The sequence below is a fragment of the Cervus elaphus genome, chromosome 22 (assembly GCF_910594005.1).
Source record: "Cervus elaphus chromosome 22, mCerEla1.1, whole genome shotgun sequence".
NCBI classification, from domain to species: Eukaryota; Metazoa; Chordata; class Mammalia; order Artiodactyla; family Cervidae; genus Cervus; species Cervus elaphus.
Genome location: NC_057836.1, coordinates 19,747,339 through 19,769,714, shown reverse-complemented (window position 1 = coordinate 19,769,714; position 22,376 = coordinate 19,747,339). Strand labels below are relative to the sequence as shown.

General features: G+C 38.2%; 1 protein-coding gene across 2 annotated transcripts; it reads left to right on the top strand.

Moving 5' to 3' along the window:
- The first annotated feature begins 11,247 nt into the window (after nt 1-11,247).
- Nucleotides 11,248-21,960, top strand: LOC122680187 (C-type lectin domain family 2 member D11-like). Of its 2 annotated transcripts, none has more exons than XM_043881280.1 (5): nt 11,248-11,460; nt 15,930-16,091; nt 18,743-18,867; nt 19,439-19,545; nt 21,520-21,960. In XM_043881280.1, the coding sequence occupies exons 2-5, from the start codon at nt 15,974-15,976 to the stop codon at nt 21,638-21,640; spliced, it is 471 nt and encodes a 156-aa protein (XP_043737215.1). In that variant the 5' UTR covers nt 11,248-11,460; nt 15,930-15,973; the 3' UTR covers nt 21,641-21,960. The 2 variants fall into 2 exon arrangements, with proteins under 2 accessions (XP_043737215.1, XP_043737214.1); XM_043881279.1 differs by having other exon boundaries at nt 11,263-11,460; nt 18,692-18,867.
- Nucleotides 21,961-22,376: the final 416 nt, after the last annotated feature.

The following is a 22,376-nucleotide window of genomic DNA, read 5'->3' as shown; positions in this document are numbered from 1 at the left end:
TTCATCATTAACCTAGATGTTTTATCATCAGTGCTGTATAGATGGAGAAGTCTTGAGGCTACTGTGAGAATAAGACTGAAAACCAGAGGCAGGAGCCTTACGTCCAAATCCTAAGAACACCAGAGAACTCCTGACTTCAGGGAACATTAATTTATAGGAGCTCATCAAATGCCTCCACAACTACACTGAAACCAAGCACCACCCAAGGGCTAACAAGCTCCAGAGCAAGACATACCACGCAAATTCTCCAGCAACACGGGAACATAACCCTGAGCCTCAATATACAGGCTGACCAAAGTCACACCAAACCCATCTCAAAACTGGACACTTCAATGCACTCCAGAGAAAAGAAATACAGCTCCACCCAACAGAACACTGACACAAGCTTCCCTAACCAGGAAACCTTGACAAGTCACCCCTCCAACCCCACCCACAGCGAGGAACCTCCTCAATAAAGAGGAAACACAAACTGCCAGAATATGGAAAGGCCACCCTAAACATAGCAATATAAACAAGATGAAAAGGCAGAGAAATACTCAGCAGGTAAAGGAACAAGATAAATGCCCACCAAACCAAACAAAAGAGGAAGAGATAGGGAAACTACCCAAAAAGAATTCCAAATGATGATAGTGAAAATGAGCCAAAATCTTGAAAAAAAAAAAAAATGGAGTTACAGATTAATATCCTGTAGACAAGGATTGAGAAGATGCAAGAAATATTTAACAAGGACCTAGAAGAAATAAAAATGAGTCAATACATAATAAATAATACAATAAATGAGATCAAAAACACTCTGCAGGGAACCAACAGTAGAATAATGGAGGCAGAAGATAGGATAAGTGAGGTAGAAGATAGAATGATAGAAATAAATGAAACAAGAAAAAAGAAAAAAAAGAATTAAAAGAAATGAGGACAACCTCAGAGATGTCTGGGACAGTGTTAAACACCCCAACACTCGAATCATAGGAGTCCCAGAAGAGGAAGACAAAAAGAAAGACCATGAGAAAATACTTGAGGAGATAATAGTTGAAAACTTCCCTAAAATGGGGAAGGAATAGTCACCCAAGTGTAAGAAATCCAGGGAGTCCCAAACAGGCCACACCCAAAGCAAAACACCCCAAGACATATATTAATCAAATTAATGAAGATCAAACACAAAGAACAAATATTAAAAGCAGCAAGGGAGAAACAACAAATAACACACAAGGCAATTCCCATTAGGATAACAGCTGATCTTTCAATAGAACCTCTTCAGGCCAGAAGGGAATGGCAGGACATACATAAAGTGATGAAAGAAAAAACCTACAACCCAGATTATTGTACCCAGCAAGGATCTCTTTCAAATATGAAGGAGAAGTCAAAAGCTTTACAGACAAACAAAAGCTGAGAGAATTCAGCACCACCAAACCAGCTCTCCAACAAATGCTAAAGGACCTTCTCTAGACAGGAAACACAGAAAGGGTGTATAAACTCGAAACCAAAACAACAAAGTAAATAGCAAAGGGATCATACTTATCAATAATTACCTTAAATGTAAATGGGTTGAATGTCCCAACAAAAAGACAAAAACTGGCAGAAAGGATACAAAAACAAGACCCCTATATATGTTGTCTACAAGAGACCCACCTCAAAACAAGGGACACATACAGACTGAAAGAAAAGGGCTAGAAAAAGATATTCCATGCAAATAGAGACCAAAAGAAAGCAGGAGTAGCAATACACATATCAGATAAAGCAGACTTTAAAACAAAGGCTGTGAAAAGAGACAAAGAAGGACACTACATAATGATCAAAGGATCAATCCAAAAAAAAGATATAACAATTATAAATATATATGCACCCAACATAGGAGCGTAGCAATATGTAAGACAAATGCTATCAAGTATGAAAGGGGAAATTAGCAATAACACAATAATAGTGGGAGACTTTAATACCCCACTCACACCTATGGATAGATCAACTAAACAGAAAATTAACGAGGAAACACAAACTTTAAATGATACAATAGACCAGTTAGACCTAACTGATATCTATAGGGCATTTCACCCCAAAACAATGAATTTCACCTTTTTCTCAAGTGCACATGGAACCTTCTCCAGGATAGATCACATCCTGGGCCATAATTATAGCCTTGGTAAATTCAAAAAAATTGAAATCATTCCAGCGTCTTTTCTGACCACAATGCAGTAAGATTAGATGTCAATTACAGGAGAAAAAGTATTAAAAATTCCAACAAATGAAGAGTGAACAACATGCTGCTGAATAACCAACAAATCACAGAAGAAATCAAAGAAGAAATCAAAATATGCATTGAAACAGATGAAACTGAAACAACCACAACAACCCAAAACCTATGGGACACTGTAAAAACAGTGCTAAGGGGAAGGTTCATAGCAATGCAGGCTTACCTCAAAAAACAAGGAAAAAAGTAATATAAAAAACCTAACTCTACACCTAAAGCAACTAGAAAAGGAAGAAATGAAGAACCCCAGGGTTAGTAGAAGGAAAGAAATCTTAAAAATTAGGGCAGAAATAAATGCAAAAGAAATGAAAGAGACCATAGCAAAAATCAACAAAGCCAAAAGCTGGTTCTTTGAGAAGATAAATGAAATTGACAAACCATTAGCAAGACTCATCAAGAAACAAACGGAGAAGAGCCAAATCAACAAAATTAGAAATGAAAATGGAGAGATCACAACATTCTATTGCTCAGGACCTCAGACTGTGACCTTATTGGAATTTAGGGCTGGGATGAGAGTAATAGTGAAGACATCATTACTATAGGCCTCAAGCTCTTTAGCACCAGTGGTGTTATAAGAAGAGGAAATTTGGAGTCAGACAAAACTCTTAACAAAGGGAAGACAATATGAAAACAAAGGGAAAAGACAGCCAGGTGACTGAAGTGATATACCTATAAGTCAAAGAGTCCTAGGTATGGCCAGCCATTATGAGAAGCAGGAAGAGGCAAAAAAGGACTGTCTCCTAGAGCAGTCTGAGAAAGCATGACCCAGAGGACATATTGATGTTGGGCCTTCCAGGCAGTAGCACTGTGAGACAGTCAATTCCTGGTGTTTTAAATCATGCAGTGCATGGCACTTTGTTATGGCAGCAGTAGCATTAATACATTGTATTTCTGAAACTGTACAAATCCCTGCGTCTTTGTTTTTAAAGTAAAAGACTGACTCAAGAATCAAGGATTGACCCCTTTTTTTGTCAGTTGTTTCATGAAGGCTGTCTTTCCACCTTACTTATAGGTTCGTCTGTTGTACCAAAGCTTTTAAGTTTAATTTGGTCCCGTTTGTCTATTTTTTGTTTTTATTTCCTTTACTCTGGGAGGTGGGTCATAGAGGATCTTGCTGTGATTTATGCTGAAGAATGTTCTATCCATGTTTTCCTCTAAGAGTTTTATAGCTTTTCGTCTTACATTTAGGTCTTTCATCCATTTTGAGTTTATTTTTGTGTATGGTGTTAGAAAGTGTTCTAGTTTCATCCTTTTGCATGTAGTTTACCAGTTTTCCCAGCATCCCTCGTTGAAGAGAGAAATGTGAAGATGTAGAAACAAAGACTAGCTATTGAGCTGGGGAACTGGTAACAATTTAGATTATAATTCAACCACATGGCAGAATCACTGAACTCCTATTTCTCTGAAATATATAAAGGCATGGCACACATTGCTAAGATATTTTTACAAGAAGCAGACCCCCTCCAAAGGAAAACTGCGAATCATGAGAACATGGACTCTAGACTGGTTGAAACTGGAAAATTGATGATGCTTGAAACTTCACCTTGATGCCAACCAATCCAAGAATTGTCCATGAGTTGGTCACACATTGCTCCTTGAACACTATAAAACTCCTCACAGCTCAGGTTGGATGCATGAGACAAGTGCTCAGGGCTGCTGCCCTGAGATGACCCAGAGGAATGGGATGGAGAGGGAGGAGGGAGGGGGTATCAGCAAGGGGAACACATGTAAATCCATGGTTGATTCATGTCAACGTATGACAAAAATCACTACAATATGGTAAAGTAATTAGCCTCCAACGAATGAAAATAAATGAAAAAAAACAAAAAACAAAAAACTCCTCACTATCCCAGTCCAGGGTTGGTCACACAGTCTTGAGTGCATTAGCCCTCTGTGGAGTGACAGATGAATAGAGTTATAAATGGAGTTACAGATAAACAGCCTGGATACAAGGATTAAGAAGATGCAAGAAGTGTTTGACAAGGACCTAGAAGAAATAAAAAAGAGTCAATTAAAAGTGAATAATGCAATAAATGAGATTAAAAAAACACTCTGGAGGGAACCAACAGTAGAATAATGGAGGCAGAAGATAGGATAAGTGAGGTAGAAGATAAAATGGTGGAAATAAATGAAGCAGAGAGGAAAAAAGGAAAAAGAATCAAAAGAAATGAGGACAACCTCAAGGACCTCTGGGACAATGTGAAATGCCCCAACATTCAAATCATAGGAGTCCCAGAAGGAGAAGACAAAAAGAAAGGGCATGAGAAAATACTCGAGGAGATAATAGCTGAAAACTTCCCAAAAGGAAACAGTCACACAAGTCCAGGAAACCCAGAGAGTCCCAAACAGGATAAACTCAAGGCAAAACACCCCAAGACACATATTAATCAAATTAACAGAGATCAAACACAAATAACAAATATTAAAAGCAGTAAGGAAGAAACAACAAATAACACACAAGGGGATTCCCATAAGGATAACAGCTGACCTTTCAATAAAAACTCTTCAGGCCAGAAGGGAATGGCAGGATATACTTAAAGTAATGAAAGAGAATAACCTACAACCCAGATTACTGTACCCAGCAAGGATCTCATTCAAATATGAAAAAGAACTCAAAAGCTTTACAGACAAACAAAAGCTGAGAGAATTCAGCACCACCAAACAAGATCTTCAACAAGTGCTAAAGGATCTTCTCTAGACAGGAAACACAGAAAGGGTGTATTTAAAAAAAAAAAAAAAAAAAAAAAGGTTGTCTAACGCGAACCCAAAACAACAAAGTAAATGACAATGGGACCATATTTATCAATAATTACCTTAAATGTAAATGAGTTGAATGCCCCAACTAAAAGACAAAGACTGGCTGAATGGATACAAAAACAACACCCCTATATATGCTGTCTACAAGAGACCCACCTCAAAACAAGAGACACATACTGACTGAAAGTGAAAGACCAGAAAAAATTATTTCATGCAAACGGAGACCAAAAGAAAGCAGGAGTCGAAATACTCATATCAGATAAAATAGACTTTAAAACAAAGGCTATGAAAAGAGACAAAGAAGGACACTACATAATGATCAAAGGATCAATCCAAGAAGATATAACAATATAAATATATATGCACCCAACATAGGAGCACCACAATATGTAAGGCAAATGCTAACAAATATGAAAGGAGAAATTAACAATAACACAATAATAGTGGGAGACTTTAATACCCCACTCACACCTATGGATAGATCAACTGAACAGAAAATTAACAAGGAAACACAAACCTTAAATGGCACAATGGACCAGTTAGATCTAATTGATATCTATAGGACATTTCACCCCAAAACAATCAATTTCACCTTTTTCTCAAGTGTACATGGAACCTTCTCCAGAATAGATCACATCCTGGGCCATAAATCTAGCCTTGGGAAATTAAAAAATCATTGAAATCATTCCAGTCATCTTTTCTGACCACAATGCAATAAGATTAGATCTCAATTACAGGGGAAAAAAAGCTATTAAAAATTCAAACATATGGAGGCTAAATAACACGCTTCTGAATAAACAATAAATCATAAAAGAAATAAAAAAAGTAATCAAAATATGCATAGAAATGAATGAAAATGAAAACACAACAACCCAAAACATATGGGACACTGTAAAAGTAGTGCTAAGAGGAAGATTCACAGCAATACAGGCTTACCTCAAGAAATAAGAAAAAAAGTCAAATAAGTAACCTAACTCTACACCTGAAACAACTAGAAAGGAAGAAATGAAGAACCCCAGGGTTAGTAGAAGGAAAGAAATATTAAAAATTAGGGCAGAAATAAATGTAAAACAAACAAAAGAGACCATAGCAAAAATCAACAAAGCTAAAAGCTGTTTTTTTGAAAAAGATACATAAAATTGACAAAGAGTTAGCCAGACTCATCAAGAAACAAAGGGAGAAGAACCAAATGAACAAAATTAGAAATGAAAGTGGAGAGATCACAACGGACAACACAGAAATACAAAGGATCATAAGAGACTACTACCAGCAGCTATATGCCAATAAAATGGACAACTTGGAAGAAATGGACAAATTCTTAGGAAAGGATAACTTTCCAAAACTGAACCATGATGAAATAGAAGATCTTAACAGACCCATTACAAGCACGGAAATGGAAACTGTAATCAGAAATCTTCCAGCAAACAAAAGCCCAGGAGCAGATGGCTTCACAGCTGAATTCTACCAAAAATTTAGAGAAGAGCTAACACCTATCTTACTCAAACTCTTCCAGAAAATTGCAGAATAAGGTAAACTTCCAAACTCATTCTATGAAGCCACCATCACCCTAATTCCAAAACCAAAGATGCCACAAAAAAAGAAAACTACAGGCCAATATCACTGATGAACATAGATGCAAAAATCCTTAACAAAATTCTAGAAAACAGAATCCAACAACATATTAAAAAGATCATACACTATGCCCAAGTGGGCTTTATCCCAGGGATGCAAGGATTCTTCGATATCCACAAATCAATCAATGTAATACACCACATGAACAAATTGAAATATAAAAACCATATGATATCTCAATAGATGCAGAGAAAGTCTTAGACAAAATTCAGCATCCATTTATGATAAAAACTCTCCAGAAAGCAGGAATAGAAGGAACATACCTCATCATAATAAAAGCTATATATGACAAACCCACAGCAAACATTATCTTCAATGGTGAAAAATTGAAAGCATTTCCCCTAAAGTCAGGAACAAGACCAGAGTGCCCACTCTCACCCCTACTGTTCAACTTAGTTTTGGAAGTGTTGGCCACAGCAATCAGAGCAGAAGAAGAAATAAGAAGAATCCAGATAGGAAAAGAAGTAAAACTCTCACTGTTTGCAGATGACATGATCCTCTACATAGAAAACCGTAAAGACTCTACCAGAAAATTACTAGAGCTAATCAATGAATATAGTAAAGTTGCAGGATATAAAATTAACACACAGAAATCCCTTGCATTCCTATACACTAACAATGAGAAAACAGAAAGAGAAATTAAGGAAACAATACCATTCACCATTGCAACAAAAACAATAAAATACTTAGGAGTATGTCTACCTACAGAAACAGAAGATCTATGTATAGAAGAGTATAAGACACTGAGGAAAGAGATCAAAGAGGACACAAAAGGATGGAGAAATACACCGTGTTCATGAATTGGTAGAATCAATGTTGTGAAAGTGAGTATACTACCCAAAGCAATCTATAGATTCAATGCATTCCCTATCAAGCTACCAACGGTATTTTTCACAGAACTAGAACAAATAATTTCACAATTTGTATGGAAATACAAAAAATCTCGAATAGCCAAAGCAATCTTGAGAAAGAAGAATGGAACTGGAGGAATCAACCTGCCTGACTTCAGTCTCTACTACAAAGCCACAGTCATCAAGACAGTATGGTACTGGCACAAAGACAGAAATATAGATCAATGGAACAGAATAGAAAGCCCAGAGATAAATCCATGAACCTATGGACACCTTATCTTTGACAAAGGAGGCAAGAATATACAATGGAAAAAAGACAACTTCTTTAACAAGTGGCACTGGGAAAACTGGTCAACCACTTGTAAAAGAATGAAACTAGAACACTTTCTGGCACCATATACAAAAACAAACACAAAATGGAATTAAAGATCTAAGCATAAGATCAGAAAATATAAACCTCCAGGAGGGAAACATAGGCAAAACACTCTCTGACATAAATTATAGCAGGATCCTCTACGACCCACATCCCAGAATAATGCAAATAAAAGCAAAAATAAACAAATGGGACCTAATTAAACTTAAAAGCTTTTGCACAATGAAGGAAACTATAAGCAAGGTGAAAAGACAGCCTTCAGAATGGGAGAAAATAATAGCAAACGAAGCAACTGGCACAAAATTAATCTCAAAAATACACAAACAGCTCCTGCAGCCCAATTCCAGAAAAAAAAAAAAAAAATGACCCAATCAAAAAATGGGCCAAATAACTAAACAGACATTTCTCCAAAGAAGACATACAGATGGCTAACAAACACATGAAAAGATGCTCAGCATCACTCATTATCAGAGAAATGCAAAGCAAAACCACAATGAGGTTCCATCTCACACCGGTCAGAATGACTGCTATCCAAAAGTCCTCAAACAATAAATGCTGGAGAGAGTGTGGAGAAAAAGGAACCCTCTTACACTGTTGGTGGGAATGCAAACTAGTACAGCCACTATGGAGAAGAGTGTGGAGATTCCTTAAAAATCTGGAAATAGAATTGGCATATGACCCAGCAATCCCACTGTTGGGCATAGACACCAAGGAAACCAGAAGTGAAAGAGACACGTGTACTCCAATGTTCCACGCAGCATTGGTTATAATAGCCAGGACGTGGAAGCAACCTAGATGTCCATCAGCAGATGAATGGATAAGAAAGCTATGGTACATATACACAATGGCATATTGCTGCTGCTGCTGCTGCTGCTGCTGCTAAGTCACTTCAGTCGTGTCCGACTCTGTGCGACCCCATAGATGGCAGCCCACCAGGCTCCCCCATCCCTGGGATTTTCCAGGCAAGAACATTGGAGTGGGTTACCATTTCCTTCTCCAATGCATGAAAGTGAAAAGTGAAATTGAAGTCGGTCAGTTGTGTCCGACTCTTAGCAACCCCATGGACTGAAGCCCACCAGGCTCCTCCATCCATGGGATTTTCCAGGCAAGAGTACTAGCTAGAGTGGGGTGCCATTGCCTTCTCTGGGCATATTACTCAGCCTTTAAAAAGAATACATTTGAATCAGTTCTAACGAGATGGATGAAACTGGAGCCCGTTATACAGAGTGAAGTAAGCCAGAAAGATAAACACCAATACAGTATACTAACGCATGTATATGGAATTTAGAAAGATGGTAACGATAACCCTATATGCAAGACAGAAAAAGAGACAGAGATGTATAGAACAGACTTTTGGACTCTATGGGAGAAGGTGAGGGTGGGATGATTTGAGAGAATAGCATTGAAACATATATATTATCAAGTGTGAAACAGATCGCCAGTTCAGGTTGGATGCATGAGACAAGTGCTCAGGGCTGGTGCACTGGGATGACCCAGAGGGATGGGATGGGGAGGGAAATGGGAGGGGGGTTGGGATGGGGAACACATGTAAATCCATGGCTTATTCATGTCAATGTATGGCAAAAACCACTATAATATTGTAAAGTAATTAGCCTCCAACTAATAAAAATTAATGAAAAAAAAGAAAAAGAAAACAAATTCTTGTTTATGTCTTGTGAAAAAGTGTACAGTTATAGATGGTAGACAATGATCAGATATTTATTTTTTGTGTGTACACAAATGAGTACCTGAACAAGGTACTACTCAAGGATTGATTTCAAAAGATCTGATGCTTGTGGTCATTCAGAAGACATTATGTTAGAAAAGCTGTAAACAGGCAGTGCAAGAATAAAGCCTCAGCAAAAATTCTAACTGGGGAAAAACTATGGTAGAAGTGTAATTCATGGTTACAAGGATGGGCTTTGAAAATGAACAAGAGAGTGTGAGCCTTGGTTGGCCACTGGTAGCTGTGTGATACTGGCAAGTTACATAGACTGTGAGATTCATTTATTTTACTACTAAAGTGAAATGAATACTAATAATACTTTAATAACTGTTAGGATACAATGACTTGGACAATATATACACTATAAAGGTAAAATTTCATATAATTAACTGCTTGTTGTGTGTCTTAAGCATACAATTATACAGATTCAAAGAGATGTAAATATTAAAAGAAGAGCATCCTTGGTATGCAGGAAAAATTCCTTTGCTAGTAAACAAGTAAATAGATCTTCAGTATTCCAAATGCATAAGAATGGAAATATGTAACTATTTATTTACAGGTGCCTGTGAATATAAGTTTATACCACATGGAAGCAATATAGCATTAGATTAAACAGGACTTTAGCACAGAAACAAATTTATGTACAAATCTCAACTATTTTATTCAGTGATTCTGTAAATTCAACCAGATATTGTAACTTTTTTTTTCTTCCCCAGATACGGTAACCTTTTTAAAGCTCAACATTCAGAAAACTAAGATCATGACATCTAGTCCCATCACTTCATGGCAAATAGACGGGGAAACAGTGGAAGCAGTGGCTGACTTTATATCTTGGGGGCTCCAAAATCACTGCAGACAGGGATTGCAGCCATGAAATTAAAAGACGCTTACTCCTTGGAAGGAAAGTTATGACCAACCTAGATAGTATTTTAAAAAGCAGAGACATTACTTTGTCAACAAAGTTCCGTCTAGTCAAGGCTATGGTTTTTCCAGTAGTCATGAATGGACGTGAGCGTTGAACTATAAAGAAAGCTGAGTGCTGAAGAATTGATGCTTTTGAACTGTGGTGGTGGAGAAGACTCTTGAGAGTCCCTTGGACTGCAAGCAGATCCAACCAGTCCATCCTAAAGGAGATCAGTCCTGGGTGTTCATTGGAAGGACTGATGTTGAAGCTGAAACTCCAATATTTTGGTCACCTGATGTGAAGAGTTGACTCTTTTGAAAAGACCCTGATGTTGGGAAAGATTGAAGGCAGGAAGAGAAGGGAATGGCAGAGGATGAGGTGGTTAGATGGCATCACCTACTCAATGGACATGAGTTTGGGTAAACTCCGGGAGTTGGTGATGGACAGAGAGACATGGCGTGTTGTGGTTCATGGGGCTGCAAAGTGTCGGACATGACTGAGTGACTGCGCTGACTGACTGACTGACAAATCTATGTCTGTGATGTAAACGGAAGCAATTACAGGTCTCATGAAAGGATCACTGCCCTTCACCGATTGGTGCCCAGTAATGAAAAGGAAGTTTTTTCTACACATTTTATTTAATCTTTTTCTTTTAGTTGATTCAGGCAGGAAAATAAATCTGGTCTGTGTTATTCCATTTTGACAGGGAAAAGAAGATTGTAGAGTAGATTTTCTAAGTTTAAAGCACTTTGGATTTTATAATTCTAAAACTCTTTGTCAACTTCACTTATCTTGTTGCAGCTCACTTACTGGATGGGAGTTTACTGCTTTCACTTCTCACTTCCTGTTTTTGCAACTACTTATGAAACAGTGCCATATGTTCTTGATTAAATAGAGACATTACTGTGTTGGAGACTTTGAAAATATTTCAGAGAGACCCTACCTCCAGAGAAAATGTGGAAGAGGGGCGATCTGGTAAGTGAAAATTGATAAACTTTGACAAAGTAAAATGGGGGCTGGGGAGGGGAATTCTTATTCCACTGACTACTGACAGGATAGAAATTGCACTTCAGGAATATCAGTACCTCACAATTCACCTCTGTAGAAGGAGAGATGGTTTGAAGGTCTAGAGGTGGCTAAGAGGACAGGTAAGTGTTATATCAGTTAATGTGCTACTGTTTATGTTATTTAAATATTTCACATGAATTACGTTACAAGAGGTTAATAGAAAAATGCTATTTGGGTTTATTTTATTAGTCTTTATATTTTCCCCAGGTTGCTGGCAACCTTGCACTCTGGCAAGTCACATTATGATATTAAATAACAGACGATTATATCTCAGGGTAATGGTAAACAGACACCAACATTTGGTAACATATACTACTAAAAGTTGCCCAAACCTACTGTATAGCACAGGGAGCTGTGTTCAATATTATGTAACAACCTAAATGAGAAAAGAATTTTAAAAAGAATAAATACATATATATGCTAAAAAAAAAAATTCACTATGACACCTATGCTGTAGTGTGATTGAATCTAGTAATCACATGTTTAGAACCTGCTATTTGTTAGACATAGAGCTACAAAGACAAATTACATTTAGACCCTGATTTCAGGGCTTCATCATCTCAGGGACAGACAAACGAGTTACTACAACTTGATGTGATTAGTGTGACAAGATATTTAATGAAACTTAGGGAGTTGGTGATGGCATTATTGTGAAGTTACTTTTCACCTGGGCCTTGAATGATAGCGTCACATTTTCTGAAAGAAATAGGAATAAAAGTCAGTTTTCTTCAAAAAAAAAAAATTCTAAGTAAATACAAAAGTATACTTTCCTTCCCTTGGTCCCAAAAATAGCCTGCAAAGTTTCCTTTTGGGGTTAAGGATAAATGTGATTTTTCAGTGAGATCATTAAATGTTTCAGCTGAAATCTATTGAGGCCCATTTTGTGTCCAGATAATTTTCTCTTGTCTCTCCCTCTCTGTCTCTCTTCTGCTTTATGTCTCATGGGGTCTGCTGTACTACTGTGTTCTCTCTCTCTCTTTCATTCTCTATTCCCTTGATTATAGTGGATCTTATATGGCCAAGCTTTATGTCATCCTATTTAGAGTATGATACCAAAATAGTTTATTTAATGTGTCTTACCAGAGATTTTCAGTAGCAAACATAAAAAACATGAGCATCTTTTAAACCTAACCATTTTAGTTAAACAGCTTTTTTAAAATTTATTTATTTTTAGCTGAAGGATAATTGCTTTACAATATTGTGTTGATTTCTGCCAAAAATCAACATGAATCAGCCATAAGTGTAACAGTTTTGATTTAGTGAGAACATCAGTATTAATATAACATAGTGATTGATTATTAAAAGCATTTGTTGAAATATAGTATCTATATGGTTGATGTTGTTATTATCAACATCCCTGCATTACAAAAAAATAATTATAACCTCCTTCTACTCTCCCCAGTTGATATTAGCTGAGAACTAATTTCTTACTGTTCCCTAAAGAGACTTTTGTTTAATAAAACCATGAATAGTTACTGACTAAAAAAAAAGTTGCCTCCAAACTGGGAATATTGATGTACAGATCCTATTTTATAATTTAGAAAACAAATGTGTGGGTTTGGGAATAGGATGCTAAAGCCATCCTCCCGAAAACCCTTTAGCATTTTTAGTTTATAAGAAATTTGATGAGAAAGAGAAAAATATAGCTCATACATGTTTGTACTTCAGCCCAACAGAAAGAATACCTTTTACTGAACATCTATTTTCTGGTAAAATCATGCATTTCCATATTTCTTTTTTCCTTCTCCCTTTCTCTGAATTTTATTTTTTATCAAGGACAAGATGATATTGAATTTCCTGAAACACAGGGTTCACACTTAATCAAAAAGAAAGTTCTTAAAGAGCTTTAATGTTTTTCTAGCTAAGCCAAGGGCTTAGGTAGCTGAAACTATTTGAGCAGTGCAAATGTGAAAGTTATTATTATTATTATTTTTAATTTAAACTGCTCCTGTAAGCTAACTAGGTTTTCTAGAACATAAAACTAAAGTTAAAACCAATAGACCAGTATTATGGTTCATTTCTCTGTTCTTCTGTGAGATAATCCCCAACACTATTTTTCAAATTAGAAAATTGGTTATTTTGTTTGGAGTATAATATAAGGCATTTGAATTTACAGAGACAAGAAGAGACAAACCATAGAGTGAGAAGAAATTTTCCTTTGCTTTTCTGGTTGGTTTAAGAATTCAATTGATTTGACATAGATAACAGGAGAAAATCAAAGAAAAGTTGGCTAACAAATATACATGGGACAGATTCAGGAAAACTGAGTAACTGGGAAGCAACCTAGATGCCCATCAACAGACGAATGGATAAGGAAGCTGTGGTACATATACACCATGGAATATTACTCCGCCATTCAAAAGAATCCATTTGAATCGGTTCTAATGAGATGGATGAAACTGGAGCCCATTATACAGAGTGAAGTAAACCAGAAAGATAAAGACCAATACAGTATACTAACACATATATACGGAATTTAGAAAGATGGTAACAATAACCCTATATGCAAAACAGAAAAAGAGACACAGATGTACAGAACAGACTTTGGGACTCTGTGAGAGAAGGCGAGGGTGGGATGTTTCGAGAGAACAGCATTGAAACTTGTGTATTATCAAGGGTGAAACAGATCACCAGCCCAGGTTGGATGCATGAGACAAGTGCTCGGGGCTGGTGCACTGGTAAGACCCAGAGGGATGGGGTGGGGAGGGAGGTGGGAGGGGGGATCGGGATGGGGAATACATGTAACTCCATGGCAGATTCATGTCAATGTATGGCATAAACCACTACAATATTGTAAAGTAATTAGCCTCTAACTAATAAAAATAAATGGGGGAAAAAAAAAAAAACTGAGTAACTGGTCAAAGTGGCCAAAAACTTCACATGAAATACCATCTCCAGCTAAAGACAAAAGATGTTGGGTGTGGTGGCTTGGGTTGCAAAGGGGAGGAAGGTCATTGACATGGACATGAAAAAAGAGGAAGTGGGTGAATAAACGTTTGCAGGGACACACAGAGACGACAGACAAACACAAAGCTAAGTCTGAGAGTCTGATCTCCAGGGCCTGTCCACTGTTCCCCACCACATTCAGGCCCATATTCTTTGCCAAAAGTCCTTGGTGTGAAAGCAGGCCTGGGTTCCCAGGAGCCTGCCGGGAGCCTGGTGTCTCTTGGTTCACTGGAGCTGTCAAGCACTAGGATGAGGGGTCCTGGGTTAGTGGGAGCCTGCAGGGAGTCACATAGGGCTGCAGAGTCAAGCCTGATGTGATGCTGGGGAAGGCAGATCTGGGATGTGTAGCGAAGTCGGGTGCTGTTTTACTCCCCTTTTCCCAGGGGGAATGGTTCTCTCTCTTTTCTGGACTGCCCAGTCCTGAGGGAAGGGTTTTGGGAGCCTGGTCCCCAAGAGTTCACCAGGAGCCAAGTATCACATTAGCTCCACCTGGAGCTGCTGGAGTTGGCAGGTGCAGCGGGGAGACAGGAGCTTGGACTCCTAGGAGCCCACAGGAAGCCCGGGGTGGAAGCTGTCTGAGGCTGCGTTATCTGCCTGGGATTGCTGGAGTGCAAGGAGCTGGGGTGAGGCAGGGAGTAGGTGTGCCTGGAATCCTTGGCTCTGGGGAAGGTATTTTCATGTGCAGATAATTTTCAAATTGATATTTCTACTGGGAGGTGAGTGGATGTGACTTCTAGAAACACTTTCACTTCTTTCTAATCTTTATGCCTTTTATTTACTTTTCTTGCCTCATTGGCACTGATAGAACCTCTAGTGAAATGTTAAATTGGATTGGTGAGAGAGAGCAGACATCCTTGCCTTGTTTCTGACCTTTGGTGGAAGGGGTTCACTTTTTCACCATTAAATATCATGTTAGTTGTACTACTTCTGCAAATGACAAGTATCGGTTTATGTCCTTCAATTCCTAATTTGTTGGAATTTGTTATCTTGGATGAATATTATGTTTTTCACATATTTTGTCTATACTTACTGAGATGATCATATCCTATCTCTTCTCTTATTCTGTTAATATGATGAATTACATTGATTAATTTTCTAATGCTCCTCTCAGTACTTCTAACCAGATTTCCCATTTAAGGAGGTAAATCTGGATTTTTTTTTTCATCCTGATTTCTACTCTTTTTGTTTCTTACTATTTCCCTAGCTCTTCTTCCAATTACTGAAAGATTCTGTAGGGGAAAAAACTCTTAGTCTGGTCCCCTTTGGGTCATGGCCATCATTTGTGGACTTTGATCTCTTGTGAAGGAGATTGGTGACAGGAGAGGTGAGGTGAGTCAGCTGACTTTACAGGTTGATTCTGTGTTAAATCAAGTCAAGGTTTTCTCCCTAATACGTCCATGAGATTGAGATTCTGACATTTGCATTTATAGGTAAATTACTCCAAATTCTTTATCTGCTGAGCCAATCGAGAAGAATGCTCCAAAGGATATACCTGGCAATTAAATCTTTTGTAACTTCTGCCAAGTTTTATCATTTCATCTTCTTTGCATCCCTAACTGCAAATCTAATGCTATTTTATCCTCTTTTCCCAGGTAAGTTGTGTTTTATCCAAACTTTACAATATTCTTTGCACTTTTATATAGTCAATAAATGTTTCTTGAGCTCCATTATGAACCAGGCACTGTGTGAAGTGCTTGAGGTATGGTATACCATGAACAAAACATGTGCGTGCACACACACACACACACAATCCCCATGCCAGTGAACTCCTATTCTAGCAGGAAGACACAGACACTATAATAAAAAGTAACAGGGTAAGGAGTACAAGGGATTTTCCTGATAGCTCAGGTGGTAAAGAATCCACCTGCAATGCAGGAGACCCCAGTTCAATTCCTGGGTCGGGAAGATTTGCTGGAAGAGAGATAGGCTACCCACTTCAGTATTCTTGGGCTTCCCTTGTGGCTCAGCTGGTAAAGAATCTGCCTGCAATGTGGGAGACCTGGATTCAACCACTGGGTTGGAAAGATCCCCTGGAGAAGGGAACTGCCACCCTCTCCAGTATTCTGACCTGGAGAATTCCATGGACTGTATAGTTTTTGGGGTCGCAAAGAGTCGGACATGACTGAGCAACTTTCACTCATTCACTCAAGGAGTACAAGTGTCCAGGGCAAGCCTCCTTGAGAGGATGACTTTTCAGCAAACTATTAAAGGAGATGAAGGAGCCATTGGCTATGTGGGGAAAGCATTCCAGATGGTGGGAACAAGTAGAATGAAAGGAGGAATCTCCTGATAGGTTTGAGGAACAGCAAAGAGGCTTCTTCAGCTGAAGCAAGATGAGAATGAGGAAGAGTAATGGGCTGGGGGTCACAGTATTATGAGTCAGTTAAAGATTTTGGATTTTGTTCTGAGTGCAATGGGGAGGAACTAGGAGAGAAAAATTGTAGGAGAGGAATGCCATGATCTGAATTTCATTGTAGAATAATCATTTTGACTATTACATTAAGAACAGATTGTTAGAAGAAAAGTTAGACATAGGAACAGCTACTAGGACAAAGTTGTAGATCTGATTAGTTGTATGTCGAACCAGATAGGACAGTGGCTTGGCCTTGGTGGTAACAGTGGAGGTGGAACAGGGTATCAGAATCTGTCTATTCTGAAAGTTGAGTCAATAGTTATTTCCTATCAGGTTGGATAAGGGAGGAAAAGTGAGATTATGAAGCAAAAACATCTATTCTTCCCATAACCTATACTCTGAAATACTGCTGGTTACAGAGTATTTAATCAGGGCCCATATATTTTTACACATATGTGACAGAAATTCACATAAAACAAAAAAAATTCTGAAAACCTTACATTGTATTTTTCGTACTAAAATCAATATTTGAACTGTGCTATATTTTGTCTACTAGAAGGTTTTATACCCTTAAGAAATGTAGCATAGTAAAACCTAGGAAAGGTAAGGAATTTGCCTTTCTTCTGTCCAGAGTAAGAAGGACTGATATAAAGAGGCTGTGGGGAAAGGGAAATCTGTATGATGCTTGGAAAGAGTACTACAGAAATTAAATGCTACAGAAGTTGATTTCTTTATAACAATTAGTGTCCATGGACCCCTGGGAAGTGAGGTTCACATATTCTCTGCTTGAAGATCAATGGACTGATGGCTTTTGTGCCTGAGATAAGACTGTTAGTGATGACTCCAGGAGGCAACAATTGAATGTACAATACATACTTCAAGACTGACCTCGGGTAAAAGTTCACCATATAAAATACACATACATTTATTCACATATTAGTTTCTGTAGTACATTTTGTTCCAAGGCAATTCTCGATCTAATAAAATCATTTAGGGAAAACAACTACCGCTAGCTTGCACTCAGCAAGTGATCACATATCTCAATATTGCATTCTCCAAGAAACCAAAAGAAGAAAATGATCTTAGAAAAGACTGTTGTTTGGGCAAGCAGTGAAATGCAAACAAATTTCCAAATATTGACTAGCAGTTGGTGATTTATTCATCGTGATGGCTAGTAGCACCCTAAGGGCATTAGTAATACTAGCTGGCAATGCATTATAGCTCAGCAGTTCTGCACAACCAAAATTGGGCAGCATCCGTAGAGGATATTTATTACATAGCCAGGCATCTGAGAATGTCTTTCTGGAAGCAAAATATGATGATGAGGGAAATTATGTAATGAATGATTCTCAAATACATATAATGGAAAGCTATTTATTGGGAAAAGCAAACACATTTGGGCATGGAAGGCATTTCTCAAAATCTGTCTACCAACTGAAAGTAGCTCCTGTTCGGATGTGAAGAAAAACAAAATGCTATCTCCCAAAGTCGTAAAAGTACAAGAGTCTAGTTGATATTCGATCATGTTTTTCTTCAAACCCCTCGTTTTGGAATTTCCCTGGTGGCTCAGACAGTAAAGAAACTGCCTGTAATGTGGGAGACCTGGCTTCGATCCCTGGGTTGGGAAGATCCACTGGCCTGGAGAATTCCATGGACTGCATATTCAGACAAGACTGAGTGACTTTCACACATATATACTGTGCTACATATATGCATATATGTATGCATAAAGAAAAAAACACACATAAAGAAAAAAAGACTGACCTCAGGATGGTAAGTGGAAAAATAGATGAAAGGGATGAGAAAATTTGTTACATTTATTGTTTGTCCAACTTTTAGTGAGAAGGAGAGAGCTGGACTCATGTGTTTTGTATGTTCCCTGCTCAAAAGGATGGATAGGATTTGGAAGAAAATGTTTTTATTTTTCGGATGAGACAAGGAACTGGACATTCAGTCAGACATTTTGTACTTCAGAAGAAGCTGTTCTTGCTCAGTTTGAAACCGAGGAGGAGCTGGTAAGGAATATTTTTAGATCATGTTCTTTGTTAAATATTTAGCCCCTGAGAAGGCTATAGGCTGCATAGGGTGACAGCTGAAAAAAGAGGATGGATCCCATTCCAGGCAGATTTGGGGGCTTGGAGTGCATATTAGTGCCTGATATTTCTTGAGTATGTTCTCTGCCTGGAGCCCTGTGAGACAATTTAGATACATTCTCTCTTGTATCCTCATAGTTAACCTTTAGTTAAAAGTATTGTTCCCATTGTACAAAGACATATGGTAATCATGCAATTTTTCACCCAAATTGGGACATTTTGGGGAGTGAAAATGACAATATTAATAATAAGTTGGTGCCACAGGCATAACCTGGGACTTTCTCAGTCAAACTGGGATGTGTGGTCACTTTAATGTAATTTAGGATCAGAGATATTTGAGTGACTTAAGCTGAGCCCTTGGGACTAGTCTCCCACCAGATTCTAAACTTATCAATTATTTAGGCTGCCATTTAAAGAGGGGAGGCTAAGGGGACGACGACTCAAGGGTAAAATGAAGGTGAAATGTGTTTTTGCTTTCTGTGTTTTATAATAGAACTTCCTGCTAAGATACAAAGGCCCTTCTGACCATTGGATTGGCCTTAGTAGAGAATCATCACATCATGTTTGGAAATGGACAGACGACTCTAAATATAATGCCTCGTAAGTTTATAGACTTTCTTCTATTGTATTTACATGTGGTTTTGGGTATGAATTGTGTTTATGAGAAAATAAATTTAATATCATGGAAAGGTTATGAATTAAGAAATATAAATCCTTTGTATGCTCTTCCATTTATTAGTTGCACCTTTGGAAAAACTTTAATATGATTTTAGTTGAAACCTCTATCATGATGATAACATTGGATGTAGTTCTTCCACTTTCACCCACTGACTTAAACTGTGCTAATTCCCTACTTAAAAGGTAGAGAGAATAGCTGAGGCACACGAGAGTCCTACAGTCTTAGAAAGCCACTAAGAATTGATATCCACAGACCCTCAGTCCACTCTTTCATCTGCTACGTTCATTCTTAAAAGGAAAGTTGTCAGGGAACCAGTGGGAATCCTCCCTAAATTATCTCTGGGAGGAACTTAGTAACATTTCTTGGATTGTGAGTGCTTCCGTGGGGATGTTTTGAATGTAATCATTACATTGGAGCAAATAGAATCGCAGTCACTTCCCTCAATGAAAACTAAGCCCTTTTAAGAATTTACTAGCAAGTAAACACTTTATTTTCACACATGTATGAAACAGGTCAGGAGAGCACTAAAAATGTTCTTCACTCAAGGTCACTGGCAATGAAAATAATCAATAATAAATCAATAAATGATCAATAATAAAAATAGAAAATGTTTTTTAGTCCTCAACTAAGTTGAGGACTGAACTAGACCACTTCCTAGATTACTCAGAGAAATCGCTCCAGAGAAACAGGGTTTCTAGCCCAGTTTTACATCTTGTCAGAACAGAGAACATTAAACAAGTCAGGGTCACATCTCTTTGAGGTTTCCCCCAGAATAAAAAAAAAACAAACAAAAGAATAGACCAGCACATACACAGGGGATCAATATGACCCTGGCACCTGGGAAGGGAGTCTTATCAGCAAAGGAGAACCAGCATTGATGTCTCAAGAAGAGGGACCTTTAACCTTTATTTCTAACATGGACATTTTTACTTCTGGTCAATGTATCATTTTCTTTAGTAATTAAAGCAGAAGTATAATGTATGCTTGATAGGCCACAAGCAGGTTGCTTTTAATAGCATAAAATTTAATTCACTTATAAACCAGAATGACTTCCCTATATCTCAATGTGTGAAATTTTCATCTATCACCACCCATGGCAATAGTTCGCTTGGCTACCACAGCAAGCACTAGTTAAATAGCTCAGTTCAGTTCAGTTCAGTCCAGTCGCTCAGGCGTGTCCGACTCTTTGTGACCCCATGAATCGCAGCACACCAGGCCTCCCTGTCCATCACCAACTCCCAGAGTTTACTCAAACCCATGTCCATCGAGTTGGTGATGCCATCCAGTCATCTCATCCTCTGTCGTTCCCTTCTCCTCCTGCCCCCAATCCCTCCCAGCATCAGGGTCTTTTCCAATGAGTCAACTCTTCCCATGAGGTGGCCAAAGTATTGGAGTTTCAGCTTCAGCATCAGTCCTTCCAATGAACACCCAGGACTGATCTCCTTTAGGATGGACTGGTTGGATCTGCTTGCAGTCCAATGGACTCTCAAGAGTCTTCTCCAACACCACAGTTCAAAACCATCCATTCTTCAGCACTCAGCTTTCTTCACAGTCCAACTCTCACATCCATATATGACCACTGGAAAAACCATAGCCTTGACCAGACGGTCCTTTGTTGGCAAAGTAATGTCTCTGAATACCTAGCCAACAACATAACTGGATTTGGGATGGATGGTGATAATCTTCTGATACTCCAGTACAGACGTTGAGAATATAAAAGGAACTAAATACAGAAATAGTGTATATTTACTCAGAAGACTTATGAACAACAGATTTTCACTTTTCTCTTGTTTACTTCAACAGTAACCGAAGTGGGGGTGCTGAAACATACAGAGGAGGAATGAACGTAAGATGTCCAGTCTATGCTTTTGAAATATTTTTGTGTTTGATTTTAGGTTTGCCATCACAGGAGATGCGACATGTGGCTACCTGAATGACCTTGGAGTTAGTAGTGCCAGAAGTTACACAGATAGAAAATGGATTTGCAGCAAAAAAATAACTATTCCATGTCCTTAAATTCTTCAAGTCTTTTTTAGGGAATTTCACACATGATCTCCAAGAGATGCATTATAAATTATATACAGTTGCTGCTCTATTGCTTGCTCTTCCAAAAAATCACGATTTTCATTTATAGTGTTGTTAACAGCAAGGAGACAAGGTATACTTGAATGATACAGGGGTCTGGAAGAGCATGATTCTAAATTAAGTAAGTGTTATATAATATGAGTTGATATGTATGTTTTGAACCCAGTCAATATGAACAAATGCCTCTTTTTATATACAGACAGTACTTTCTTTGCACATACAGTACCATAAAAATAACTATGATAACTGAAGCCATGCAAAATGATTTTAATCACTGATGAGAAAAGTTATTAATTGGTTAACACAATCGAAATTATCTTACCATCAGTTACAAATGTATGGGGAAAATTTTTTTGGACTTCCCTGTTGGCACAGTGGATAAGCATCTGCCTGCGAATTCAAGGAATATGGGTTCGATTGCTGGTCCAGGAAGATTTCACATGCCACGGAACAGCTAAGCCCATGTGCCACAATACTGGGCCTGGATTCCAGAGTCCATGAGCGGCAACTACTGTAGCCCAAGTGCCCAAGAATCTGTGCTCTGCAACATGAGAAGCCACTGCAATGAGAAGCCCTGCACTGCAGTGAAGAGTAGCCCCCAGTGCACCAGCCCTGAGCACTTGTCTCATGCATCCAACCTGGGCAAAAACCACTACAATATTGTAAA

Excerpts from the sequence above, each read along its gene's own strand:
- LOC122680187 (XM_043881279.1), top strand. The coding sequence starts at position 15,974 with ATGCTCCAAAGGATATACCTGGCAATTAAATCTTTTGTAACTTCTGCC. Across the intron at positions 16,092-18,691 it reads ATTTTATCCTCTTTTCCCAG|TGAGAAGGAGAGAGCTGGAC; the intron begins GTAAGTTGTGTT and ends TCCAACTTTTAG. Across the intron at positions 19,546-21,519 it reads GACTCTAAATATAATGCCTC|GTTTGCCATCACAGGAGATG; the intron begins GTAAGTTTATAG and ends GTTTGATTTTAG.